The sequence below is a fragment of the Gracilinanus agilis genome, chromosome 4 (assembly GCF_016433145.1).
Source record: "Gracilinanus agilis isolate LMUSP501 chromosome 4, AgileGrace, whole genome shotgun sequence".
NCBI lineage: Eukaryota > Metazoa > Chordata > Mammalia > Didelphimorphia > Didelphidae > Gracilinanus > Gracilinanus agilis.
Genome location: NC_058133.1, coordinates 494,424,884 through 494,437,379, shown reverse-complemented (window position 1 = coordinate 494,437,379; position 12,496 = coordinate 494,424,884). Strand labels below are relative to the sequence as shown.

The following is a 12,496-nucleotide window of genomic DNA, read 5'->3' as shown; positions in this document are numbered from 1 at the left end:
GGTCACACAGCTAGGATGTGTCTGAGGCCGGATTTGAATCCAGGACCTCCAGTCTCTGGGCCTGGTTCTCAATCCACTGAGCCACCTAGCTGCCTTCCAAAAAACTTTTTGTTAATTCCAAGAAGCAGGAACCATCCAGCATCTTCTATACCCCCTTCCCCAGCCAAGAAGTCCCATAAAAGACCCATTCCCACACTTACAGGTCTCACATCCAGGAGGAAATAACTTTATTTGAAGCAATAGCCATAACTTAAGATGCTCTTTTTACTAAGAGTTCACATCATAAACATTAATTTTCATGAGACCACACAAGCATTTGCCTCATCCCAACATTTTATATCTCATCTCATGTATCTCCACAGTGGGAATACCCCCCTCCCTGAAATGAAAGGATATGGTGACAAACAGACAAAGAAACAAAGTACTGGTGATCTCAGCTTTATCATTTCACTACCAGTTAACTTATGGATTATGCTAAATTAAATTGGTCTTCAGAGTTGATTTTTTCCATTTCTTCTTTTGAGGGTCTCAATTAGGCTAACCCTACAAAACAAAAAGATGATCATTACATTTACTGAAAGCATCTATCTCAAGACACAGTTTAGTGGACATAGTCCTTCAGATGTCCAGGTACATTTTATAACAAGCCTGGAACTGCTAGGCAGTGGCACAGGGTAGTCCAAAAGATTTAAATTCAAATTCATTGCATCTATCATGTGACCAAAGATGGGAATGTCGGCACCTGAGCCTCAGTTTCCTCATCTGTATAATGAAGGTAATAGCACCAGTGCCTCACAAGGGTGTTGGTGTAATATGAATAACAGGTCTCCCTCCAGAACACCAATCATATATAAGTAGCAGCCATCCAGGTTTTATTTAAGGAACTCCAACCATAGAAAACCCATCATTTCCTTCTTTGCAGCCCATTCTGTTTTAGACAGCTCAAATCATGGAAAGTCTTCCTTGTCTTGAACAGAAATCTACCTTGCAGAGAGCAAACAATGACTTCTAAAGGAAGTGTCTGCTAGCTAGTATTTATTTCTTTTTTTTTCTTTTCTTTTTTTTTTTTTTTAATTTTAAACCCTTAATTTCTGTGTATTGACTTATAGGTGGAAGATTGGTAAGGGTAGGCAATGGGGGTCAAGTGACTTGCCCAGGGCCACACAGCTGGGAAGTGTCTGAGGCCGCATCTGAACCCAGGACCTCCCGTCTCTAGGCCTGGCTCTCAATCCACTGAGCTACCCAGCTGCCCCCTAGTATTTATTTCTGAAGAGGACTGAGGCCCCAAAGCAGTGATGCTCAGAACTATGATGATGGAGTCTTCAGAAGAGACAAGAAAGACACAGTTCTCCTAAGACTTCAAGACAGACATCCCAGAACCCAGCACTCACCATTTGCAAACCTGCACTGCTTTAGCACCTCACTAAAGCCCTCGCACAGCTTCAGGTCACCCTGATTCTGGGCGCACTCTAAGAATTGTTTCATCTCATAGTGGCAGGGGCTAAACTGCTGTTGCTGCTGCTGCTGGTACCCAGGCTGGGCTCCTTGAGGCTCCTGAAAAGATGGCAAATACTTTTAAGATAATCTAATTAAGATAATTTAAGACTTCTCTTAGCAATTGCTTTTAAAAGAACATCACATTACACAAACTATAGTCATCTTAAAAAAAAATTAAACTGGAAAAAGATCATCAAGATGGGACCTTTTAAAAAGCACTTACATATTATCTCTACAAGATATGAACAAAAAGCCCAGAACAGAACTATACACAATTAAGGGAGAGAGAATCTGAGAAGATTCAAGAAGGGGGTGAAATCTCTAAGACTATCAGCTCTTAATGACTATCTGAGAGGAAACTATGCAAATTGACTCAGAACTAACTTCTACAACCCCCTTTGAGAAGATTTATGAGTTCAATTTCAAATATATTCTGACAGTTCAGGACCCCAACTGGTATGACCAATCCCCAATGCCAAACACCCCTTGGTATAGACTTGGGAGAACTTATTGAAAACTACTAAGGACATAAGATGGAGACAACCGTCAGAGAAGATAAAGTATTCCCACAGAATTTACTATAAGATTCTTGGTTTATTTACCTGGTAGGTGATGTCAGGCCTTGCAGGCTCGGCATTACTCCCACCACTGAAGCCTCCAGTAATGGCATGACCAATAGTGTGCCCAACAGCTGAGCCCACTGCTACTCCTGCTGCAGTGCTAGCCATTTGAGCCATTAAACCTGGCTGCCTGGGGGCAGCAGTAGGAGGGGCAACTGCGGACGGTGGGACTGCTGCTGGAGGGTGAGCTGCTGGGGCTGGTGCAGCTCTCATTGGGGGTGCCCGACTGTAAAAGAAAAAACACATAAGATTCTACCTCAAACCGACTAACCTTGGCAAACGGGAAGGACAGTCTTGCAGATTTACAATTTGGTAACCTGGGTCTATTTAAAATAATAATTCTTTTTTATAATTTTTGTTATACAAACTACAAATAGTACTGGGTTGTTACAATGAAAATACTTTGTTATATATTAAATTATGATAGAAAAAAATTGGGGGTGTAAAATCTAAAAATGAAAGGTATAGATGTGTCTTCTGCCATGCCATGAAGAAAACAGAACTATTATTATATATTGCATGAAAGCACTGGTATAACCTATATCAAACTATTTACCACCTTGGAGAGTAAGGGAGGGAAAGAATCTGAAATGAAAAATGTCAGAAAACAGTCAAAAATGTTTCTACATCTAATTGAAAAAATAAAAGTTTTTTAAAAAATCTAAAGGTATAAGCAAATATTCTTTTGAAAGCATAATCCTATGTCCCATACCAGGAATTATATATACCTCCATACATGACAGAGGGCCCCCAAAAATCCTCTCAGAGAAAATAAAAATGAACATAGATCCAGAAGTGGGTTTAACTAAAGGCTATCACTGTGGGAACTGAGCAAGTTACTGTTCTATCCAATTTTTAAAGTCTCCTGCCTTATGAAGAGCATTAATTTGAAGACTTAATGAAATATGAGACCCGAAAACCTTCAAGTGAAGTACAAAATATCCTTCAATCATCAATAATAAAAAAAACAAGGATGAGATAGACAAATTCCCAGCCTTCAACCCTGCTCTGGTCAAGCTGAGATCATAGGTTCTTGTGTAATGCTGGTTGGGCAATTCAAATTCCACCCCACTGCGTTTCAACGTAATTGATTTCTTCAATCAACATGTATCATTAATAAATATACAACATGCCAGGTTAAGCCCTAGAGAAACAAAGAAAGATAAAAAATATTTCCTTCCTGGGGGCAGCTAGGTTGCTCAGTAGATTGAGAGCCAAGCCTAGGCTGTAGGATCCAGGGTTCAAATTTGGCCTCAGACACTTCCTAGCTGTGACACCCTCCTGGGCAAGTCACATAACCCTCATTGCCTAGCCTTTACCACTCTTCCGCCTTGAAAGCAATTATACAGTATTGATTCTAGGACAGAAAGTAAGGGTTTAAGAAAAAATACTTCCTGCTTTCAAGGAGCTTAGTCTAAAGGGGGAAAGACAGCATGCAAAAACAGGAGGATAAACTGAAAATAAACACAAAAGGAAGACGGATTAGCATTAAGAGGGGTCGGCAAAAGTTTCTTGCAAAAGGATTTTGTTCTTGTTGATTTTGGCTGGGGCTTGAAGAAGCCAAGGAACCGAGATGCCCAAGAACATTCCAGGAATGGGTGAAAGCCAGCGAAAATACTAGAGTTAAGAGGCGTGTGTTGTGCAAGGAGGTCAGTGTCACTGCCTAAAGTCGGGAAAAGTGGGAGAGGTACAGATTACGAAGGGCTTTAAGAACATTTCATTCTGGATGTGACTAGAAATTACTGAATGCGTGAGACACAAGCGCCTACAAACCGAATCCACACTTGGAAAGTGGTTCAATAGCCAAAACTTCTCTAATGGTCCTTAAGCAGTAATTACAGATTCCATGCAGTGCACGTACTACTTAGTTGATAAAAGGAGTTCAGGGAATAAGAAAAAACGTTGGGAACCTCTGAAATAAAACGTCTCGTCCTTGTCTCTATTTTTTTTTTGGTCTGGTAATTCCAATAACGTTCACTGAGTTCTGCAGCCTAAGAGGGAGCAGGGAGGTAAACAGAGGCGCGGGGAGGGCCGGTAAGGGTCCTAACAGCATCCACTGGCCGCTCTTCAGCGCTCAAGCACGGGGCAGTATGGCCGCTGTTCCGCTCCAAGCTTCCGTCCCACGTAGCCGGAGCGGGACTTGCCCGCAGGAGGCGGCTGGCGTACAGAACCCGGCCGAGTTTCGGGGGAGGCCGAATGGAGACACGCTCTAGAACCACGTGGGTCTCGAGGGTAGGGGTGGGGACGTCATGCAAGCGAGAAGGAACTAGGAGGGGGAGCGCCTGGGACAGCTGCCCCTCCCCCATTATGGCCTTCTCAGCTGCGTCACGGCGCTTCGGACTCCCGCAATCCGCTTTCTTCTTACCTCCCCTCCCCCCGGGCCACTCCACCACCGTCTAGTCACCCCAATTTCTCCTCGCCTCTCACCTGGCCGGGGGCGCAACCCGGGAGGTCCGGCTTCTGCTTCCGCGAGGCATCTTAGACTCCTAAGGGTAGAGGTCCTGGGGAGAAGTGAGAGGCGAGAGGATGCAGCGGCTTCTTCGGCTGACTGCAGACAGCTTCCGACCAATCAGCAGCCTCCCACCTTCGCGCTCGCGCCCTATCAGCGGCCGCTAGCCTTCGCGAGCCCCGGTCAGCCAATCAGCGCAGCCTTCGTAAGGTCTTTCCGGCTCGCCCCTCTCTGACCGCATCGTGAAGGTCACCGGGAGAATCACGCGTCGCGCCCGTTGGACGTCACTTTCCGGGCCCCTGCTAGGCCATTGTAAGCCGGAAGCGCACGTCGTTGCGTAGCAACCGCCGCTAGGTCTTTTGCACGGAAACAGAACTGCGTCATCTTCCAGGGGGCAGAGAAATCTCTGATTGGTCCGGGAGAATCGGGACTATAAGTTGCCTTGGAAACTTTTTATGTCGACCCCGGGGTCAAGGACTTAGGGGTTGGAAGGGTCGAGGAGGCCGCCAAATCGACTTCACGCTTGCATTCCCTAGCGTTAGTACAGCTCCTGGCACGTGTATAATGGGCGCCTAATAAGTACTTGTTGACTTAACGGGAGACCGGAAGAGAGAGCTCCGAAGTGGCCTTCAAGGCCTGTCTGGAAATTCCTGCATCCCTACCCTTCCCCCCCCCAGGGTCCCAAGAACAGGGCCCAGAGCTGGGCTACCCAATGTGGGCACAGTCGGCTAACAAGCACCTATTAGTGGCCTATTCTGTGCCCTCCCCTTCAGTGTATGACATCAGTCGACCGTGCATTCGTTAAGCCCCTGCTGTGTGCCAGGCATGGGACCAGGTGCTGAAGATGCCGAGGAAGGCAAAAACCTGCCCCTCCCCCCCAGGAGAAACAACTGTACAAACGGGATGGATCAGTGTAAAGGGACAGTAATTACAGAGGGAAGGCACGAGCTTAGGGAGGCCCAGAAACACTTCTTAGCGGTGAGATTTTAGCAGTGTTGAAGGGCAAGCCCGGGTGCAGGTGAAGATGAGGAGGGAGAGCATTCCAGGCAGCAGTGCTGTATTAGAGGAGCAGCAAGTGCGGGGGAAAGATTGGAGGCAGAAAGATGAATTAGGCTATGACTAAAGGCCAGATATTGGGACCTGAACTTGGGAAGAATGGGGAAAAAAAAGATGGTGGGGCCGATGTAGGGGTAGAATTGCCAGGATTTGGCAATTAACTTGATGTGAAGATGGGGAAATCAACTCTAAGTGGCAGGTACTGTGCTAAATACTGGGGATACCAAATCACAAAGATTCAACCCCTACCATTGGGATGCATCCATTCTCAGTGGAGATATATATGTATATGTATATATATACATATATGTATGTATGTATATAAATTCAAAGTAGTTTGAGAGGAAAGACACTACTAGTAGTTGAGACTTGGGAAAATCTTATCTCAAGATGCTGCTTTTATGGAAAAATATGTATTGCAAGAAAGTAACCTATATTAGACTATTTACCATCTCCAGAAGGGTGGGGGAGAAAGTCTGAATTCTAAAATGTCAGAAAACAATGGTCAAAAGTCGTTTCTACATGGAACTGAAAAAATAAAGTGTTATGTAAAAAAAAGATTGAGGCGCTTCTTGAAGGGGAAGGGTTCTATGAAGCAGAGGTGTGGAGGGAGTGTATTTCAATAATGCAGAACAGCTGGGTCTGTTGCCAATATGAATAATATGGAATTATTTTGATCAATGATACATGTAAAACCCAGTGGAATTGCTTATTGGCTCTGGGAAGAGGGAGGGAGGAGGGGAGGGAAAGATCATGAATCATGTAACCATGAAAAATATTCCAAATTAATTAAATTTAAATTTTTTTTAAAATGCAGAACAGCTGGGGATCCACATCAAAGGGGAGATAGGATACCATTGGTGAAGAAGCTGTGACCTATCTAGCTGGACCATAGCGTCAAAGGGAGTAAAATAAAATTAGACCACTAGGTGGTGAAAGTGGCCAGCATGCTGGATGGGGAGTCAATAAGATCTGAATTCTAATGCTGGCTCAGACACTTTTCCATGAGTCATTTAAACAGTACAAGTCATTTAACATGTCTGCCTCAGTTTCATCATCTGTAAAATGCAAATGATAATAGCACCTACCTCATAGGTTGTTAGGAGAAGCAAGGGAGTATGTGTATTACTATGAGGCTAGAAAGATAGTGTGTGGAATGAGAAATTGTGTGTTATTCTCAAGTTATTAACTATTAATATCTCCAAGATACCCCTAGCACTCCAGTAGAAATTATTAAAGATAGTTTTTCCTATCCCCTGATGACTCTCATCCTTAATCCCTTTTGATGAGTTTCTACTTTAAGATGTTAATAAGTTTGCCTCTGCCCCCTGGGAACTTGCCTTTAAGAGAAGTTCCAGCCTGTTTGGGAGTTTCCTCATTGTGAAAATGGGATGGTACTATCCTCTTGTATCCATTGTAAAACATCAGTCTCTCTCAGGTAACCCAGGCCTGAACGCCTCTCTGTATCTGCTGTAAAGCTAATTAATTTAACATGTCTATCTTTTATTTCTCAATTAAAACCTCTGTCTCCAACCCTTGACCATTTTCTTAAAAATGTTCATTTGAAGGAAGGCTTGAATGTGTAAAATAAGTCTGTTGTATTTTCCTAGGGAGTTTTCCTGTAAGTCAGGGGTCATTTTGTCTGAGGTCTGTGACTTGAGACATGGCCCCACATCTCTGTAAATCTGGGGAATATTGTCTCAGGTCTAGGATGTGAGACATTGCTCCACATTTTTTTCTCTCTCAATAAATATATTCCATTTTAAAGATGGGTTTTCTCCATCTCTTTGAATAGTGGCTACAGAGGGTAAATCTGGTTATTTCAAGGTCCCCTTAAACTTCCACTCCACACAATAGAAACTAGGATGTGAGTGATTTTAAAAATCAAAATAAGGACGTTAAATTTTACCTGAGAGGCAATAGGGAGCCACAAGGATTGTATGAATAGGAGAGCAACATGGTTGATCAGGTTGAAGTTGGGAGAGACTTCAGGTCTGAGGACCACTGCAGTAATGAGAGAAGTGACAAGAGCCTGTAAAAAGACAAGGGGTCAGCATATATAAGTACAAAACTATTGGTAGTAACCCCAAACTGGAAATAAAAGAGGTGCCCAACTATTAGGGAATAGCTAAATAAATTGTGATATGATATAGAAATGGAATAGAATATTGTTGTGCCACAAGAAATGATGAAAAGGACAGATTGAGAGGAAGCTGGGAAGACCTCTCTGAACAAATGCAATGAACAGAACAATTCCCATGGCATTGTAGAGAAAAACACCTTTGAAAGACTTTAGATTTCTGACTGCATTCATAAAACAGGAGTCCAGAGGAGGAAGCATGACTCCTACCATCTATCTCCTGCTTGGGAGGTTGATCCAGAATGAGACAGACGTGTACTTTTGGACACGGCCAGCACAGCGGTTTGCTTTGCTGAATTATGTGAGTTTCTCAAGAGGGTTGCGTCCATTATCATTAAAATGGGGGTGGGTTAGGATCAATGATACATGTAAAACCCAGTGGAACTGCGCATCAGCTAAGGGGGCTTAGGGAGGCTTGGGGGAGAGGGAAAGAACATGAAACATGTAACTAGGGGAAAATATTCAAAATTAAAATTAAAAAATTAAAATTAAAAATTATAAAATAAAATGGCAGTGGGGTGGGGTTAGTAGGAAGAGATGATTTAAAAAAAGAAATTAGGTGAGATATGAGATTTTGTGGAGGTGAAAATGGCAAGATTTAGCAACTATGAGGAATTAGGGAGAGGGTGGAGTTGAGGATGACACCAAGGTAATGGCCCTAACCAGATTGGAAGAATGGTGGTAGGTTGGGTTTGGGCAGAAAAAATAATTCTGTTTTGGGCGTATTGAGTCAAAAGAGGTTTTCAGGGCATTCAGTTTGAAGTGTTCAACAGGCTGTTAGTTGATGATTCAGGACTGAAACAGAAGGAGAGCACCTAGAACTAGATATATACATCTGTGAGTGAATAATTAAATAATAAGAGTATTAAGCCCGTGAGAATTAATGAGGTCACCTAGAGTGTAGGGCCAGGGGGTTTTACCTCAAGATCTGTGAATTTGTTTTTTTTTTAATTTTTTAAAAAACCCTTAACTGCTGTGTATTGTCTCATAGGTGGAAGAGAGGTAGGGGTAGGCAATGGGGGTTAAGTGACTTGCCCAGGGTCACACAGCTGGGAAGTATCTGAGGCCAGATTTGAACCTAGGACCTCCCATCTCTAGGCCTGGCTCTCAATCCACTGAGCTACCCAGCTGCCCCCTTGTGAATTTTTTTTTTTAAACCCTTGTACTTCGGTGTATTGTCTCATAGGTGGAAGAGTGGTAAGGGTGGGCAATGGGGGTTAAGTGACTTGCCCAGGGTCACACAGCTGGGAAGTGGCTGAGGCCGGGTTTGAACCCAGGACCTCCTGTCTCTAGGCCTGACTCTCACTCCACTGAGCTACCCAGCTGCCCCCCATGAATTTGTTTTTTAAAAAAACTTTTTCCTAACTATTTCAATGTGATTGTTTTTCCTTTGTAATCCAATGTATTTTGTTTTTTGAATTTTAAAATTACTAAAAATGATAAGACTGCCAGAGGGCTGTGCCCGAGTCACAAAAAAAAGTGAAGAGCCCTCGACCTAAAGAGAGAAGACCCCAGACCCAGCTACAAAGTACATCTGTTGTTAAGGATCCAGGAAGGGAAGGCAGGCCAGGTTTGTTGAGGCTGCCCCAGTTTTCTTAGCACAGTAGTAAGTGAGGAGCAGATCTCTGGGGGGGGTCTCGACCCCTGTTCCACACAGCTTGGGGCTCATCCGGGACTCTAGGAGCGATAAGAGACCTTTGCCCCCTGCCCCTAATTGGCAGGACATCCCACCAGTCTTTCTGGTGACCCTCTGGAGAGGGATAACTGAGGGAGCCTCTGCAGGGCCTCAGACCTGAAGGGAGAGGAAGGTGTGAGCAGAAAACAGGAGAGAATGCAAGTTGGCTATGGGGGGTGGAGGGGAAAGTAAAAACATGAATCATGGAACCATGGAAAATTTTTCTAAAAAATATAAATAAACAAACAAATAAATAAAAGAAAATAGGAGAGGTCTGGACCAAAGAACTCATGGCTGAGCCAGGCAAGTTTGTGTACAGACCCAGGTACCAGGGAAGCCGGGGTGGGGGCTAACAGGGGAAAGATAATCTTTGGCCTTTGGGGGCTTGGCAAGGAGAAGATGGCTCCTCTGGGAGTGTGTGAATGAGACGTGGCATAGCCACAACGTGTCCCGAGGATGTGCGTCCGAGTCTACCCATGAGGATGCTGGCCAGAAAGGGATGAAGCGAATAACCTTGAGCGAGTGATGGGGATCAAACTTCATTTTAAGTTGCCCAAACCCAGACCCAAACACGGCCTAAATTCCCCGTCCCAAAGTCCTGAGGTAAAGAGGACCCAGGATGCAGCCCTGTTGAGATTCTGCAAGATTGAAATGCCCAGCGAGATGGCAAGATAATTTGGGCCGGGAAGCCCCCTGAGGAGCAACTTTTTTTGGTTTTGCAAGATATCTCGGACCAGACACAGTGAAAGACCTGGTGAGTCTTCGGAGTGAGTGAATCGGGGAAATGGTACCTTGCAAGACTGAGGATGGAAAACCTCAGGACTGAGCTGCTGACGCCTGCCAGCAGGAATATAACAGTCCCAGACATCTTGATTTTGATGTGGGTAAAAGATCCAAAATGGGTCAGGAAGGTTCTAAAAGCCACAAAGTTTCAAAATTTTAGTATTGGAAATTGTCTATCAGGTTCATAGGATTACAGAAAGCTGTGGGTTTTTTTAAATCACTGTTATTCTGTACCACTCTAGTAATGGGAAAGCATGCTGTTATCATTGAGATTCAAAGTGGACAAAATGGTTAAGTGACCCTAGGCATATCATGAATGGTTTTCATCTTAGTCAATTTAAATTGATAATTGACAAGGGTCTTTCCTAATCTTGAAAATTGGCGGCCAGCCTGCTCATCAGAAAGAGCTTGCTTTAAGATTGACAAGCAACTAAACAGTAAAGAGGTGAGAAGCAAACTTATAATAATAACTGGCTGTTTAATGAAGGACAATGATTCAATAAATTATAGTATCAAAAATGTAGTACAAGCTTTATAAAAGAAAAAGGTGATTAAGTACTAAGATTTTGTCAATCTAGGAAAGTGCTTACAAGTGAAAATGCTACAAGCATTGGGAAAGAAAAAGTGTCAAATCTGTAAATTTGAAATGGGACATGTATATATGAATACTGCTAAATGCTTTATGAAGTCATCCTTATCTTAAAAGTAAGAAATCTGCATAGTGGTGTTTTTTTAATCATAGATGACTCATGAATTTGTACTATGGACTAAATTAATGTATGAGGTGTATTGGATAAGACAATGTGCTAAGATATATTGTTTAAATGATGCTATCTCTAAAAAAGAATAATCTGGATTCTTTTGGGCTACAAATTACCAGGTAAAAATAATACTTGGTGGAGGGAAGTTTGTTTGAAAAATGATGGTTAAAAAACGATAGGAATAGGGAAAGAGGAATGTTAAATTAGAATATGAAAGTAAAGGGACTTTTTTTTTTTAATCCCTTACTTTCTGTTTTGGAGTCAATATTGTGTATTGGCTCCAAGGCAGAAGAGTGGTAAGGGCTGGGCAATGGGGGTCAAGTGACTTGCCCAGGGTCACACAGCTGGGAAGTGTCTGAGGCCAGATTTTAACCTAAGACCTCCCGTCTCTAGGCCTGACTCTCAATCTACTGAGCCACCCAGCTGCCCCTAGTAAAGGGACTTTGATCAGAGTTTAGGAGCTTTTTTATTAAAGTCCATTGGGAGGGATGTAATATGTAAGTTTCAAGTATTTGGAAATATGAGGAGTGGGACTGAAAAGGAAGTTGTAATTCACTTTAAGCTCAGGGTTTGAAGAAAGAGAGAACTAATGTTTTAAAGCTGTTGTCAGTGTTTGGAGCAGCTAAGAATATTTCCCCTTGTCTCCCAGTGCAGCAAATCATGAATGAAAAGACAGATTTTGAGATAGTGCTACCAAGAAGTCAAACTGCCTTCAGGTTTCTTACCCCTTTCCAGACTTAAGGAAAGAAAAAAGTTAATGAATTGGTAGACAACAAAATAATACTGCGGTTTAAGTTGAGTATCTATCTAAGCATTTAAGTTGAGTATCTATCTAGGCATTTTATTTACTATAAGGTATATGAATCTCCTGTCTGTAATTGTTCTCATTGGAATTCAAGAACTATTTTGACAAGTCCATAAGGACATTCTGGGCTCATTGAGGTAAAAGCAGCCAGAAAAGACACATTTGTAGATCTGCCTCAGACCCTGGTAAGGACCAATCTTAACCTTGTAGGTCTAAGAACACCTGGCTTTCTTAACTGGCTCAGACCATCCTGACCACCTAACTTACTATCACAAACCTCGAGCTCTAGCTCTGGGACAAGTAGCCTTCAGCTATACCTTGGTACTTTTGTACTTCTAAAGAAATCCTGATGTCAGCAATGACAGACCAAAAGAAACTTTGAATATTACCAGTGGGTGAAGAGTACTCCTAACTGCAGCTGGACACCCTAATTGGCACCAAGTATCAATGCTCTTGATATATTGTTTTTCTTTGATCATAGGGCAGAAACTGTATAAATATCAGATCTATATGCTCAATAAAATAGAATCTGTGATCCCATTTATAGCCCCCTCGACGTCAACTTCTCACCCACACAGGATTTTTTCTCTCTCTTCTCCCTTCTCTCCCCAGCCAAGTTGGTCTCTGGAGGGAACCAGCTCTTATCAATATTTTGTTTCCTCCATACAAAAAGGATAACTTTCAGAGAAGTAAATAAATCGTAATAGGTG

General features: G+C 42.9%; 1 protein-coding gene across 2 annotated transcripts; it reads right to left on the bottom strand.

Annotated features, from left to right (window-relative positions):
- Nucleotides 1-203: 203 nt before the first annotated feature.
- On the bottom strand, nucleotides 204-4,683 carry CHCHD2 (coiled-coil-helix-coiled-coil-helix domain containing 2). Of its 2 annotated transcripts, none has more exons than XM_044676377.1 (4): nucleotides 4,545-4,683; nucleotides 2,100-2,343; nucleotides 1,392-1,551; nucleotides 204-543 (listed from the first exon to the last, which is right to left on the bottom strand). In XM_044676377.1, exons 1-4 carry the CDS (start codon nucleotides 4,592-4,594, stop codon nucleotides 533-535), a joined length of 465 nt encoding a protein of 154 aa, XP_044532312.1. In that variant the 5' UTR covers nucleotides 4,595-4,683; the 3' UTR covers nucleotides 204-532. The 2 variants fall into 2 exon arrangements, with proteins under 2 accessions (XP_044532312.1, XP_044532311.1); XM_044676376.1 differs by having other exon boundaries at nucleotides 1,392-1,554; nucleotides 4,545-4,681.
- Between the last annotated feature and the right edge of the window lie 7,813 nt (nucleotides 4,684-12,496).

Coding starts and splice junctions, on each gene's coding strand:
- CHCHD2 (XM_044676376.1), bottom strand. CDS start 4,594: ATGCCTCGCGGAAGCAGAAGCCGGACCTCCCGGGTTGCGCCCCCGGCC. Junction 2,344..4,544: donor CGGGTTGCGCCCCCGGCCAG/GTGAGAGGCGAG, acceptor TTTCTTTTACAG/TCGGGCACCCCCAATGAGAG. Junction 1,555..2,099: donor GGCCTGACATCACCTACCAG/GTAAATAAACCA, acceptor CCATCTTTTCAG/GAGCCTCAAGGAGCCCAGCC.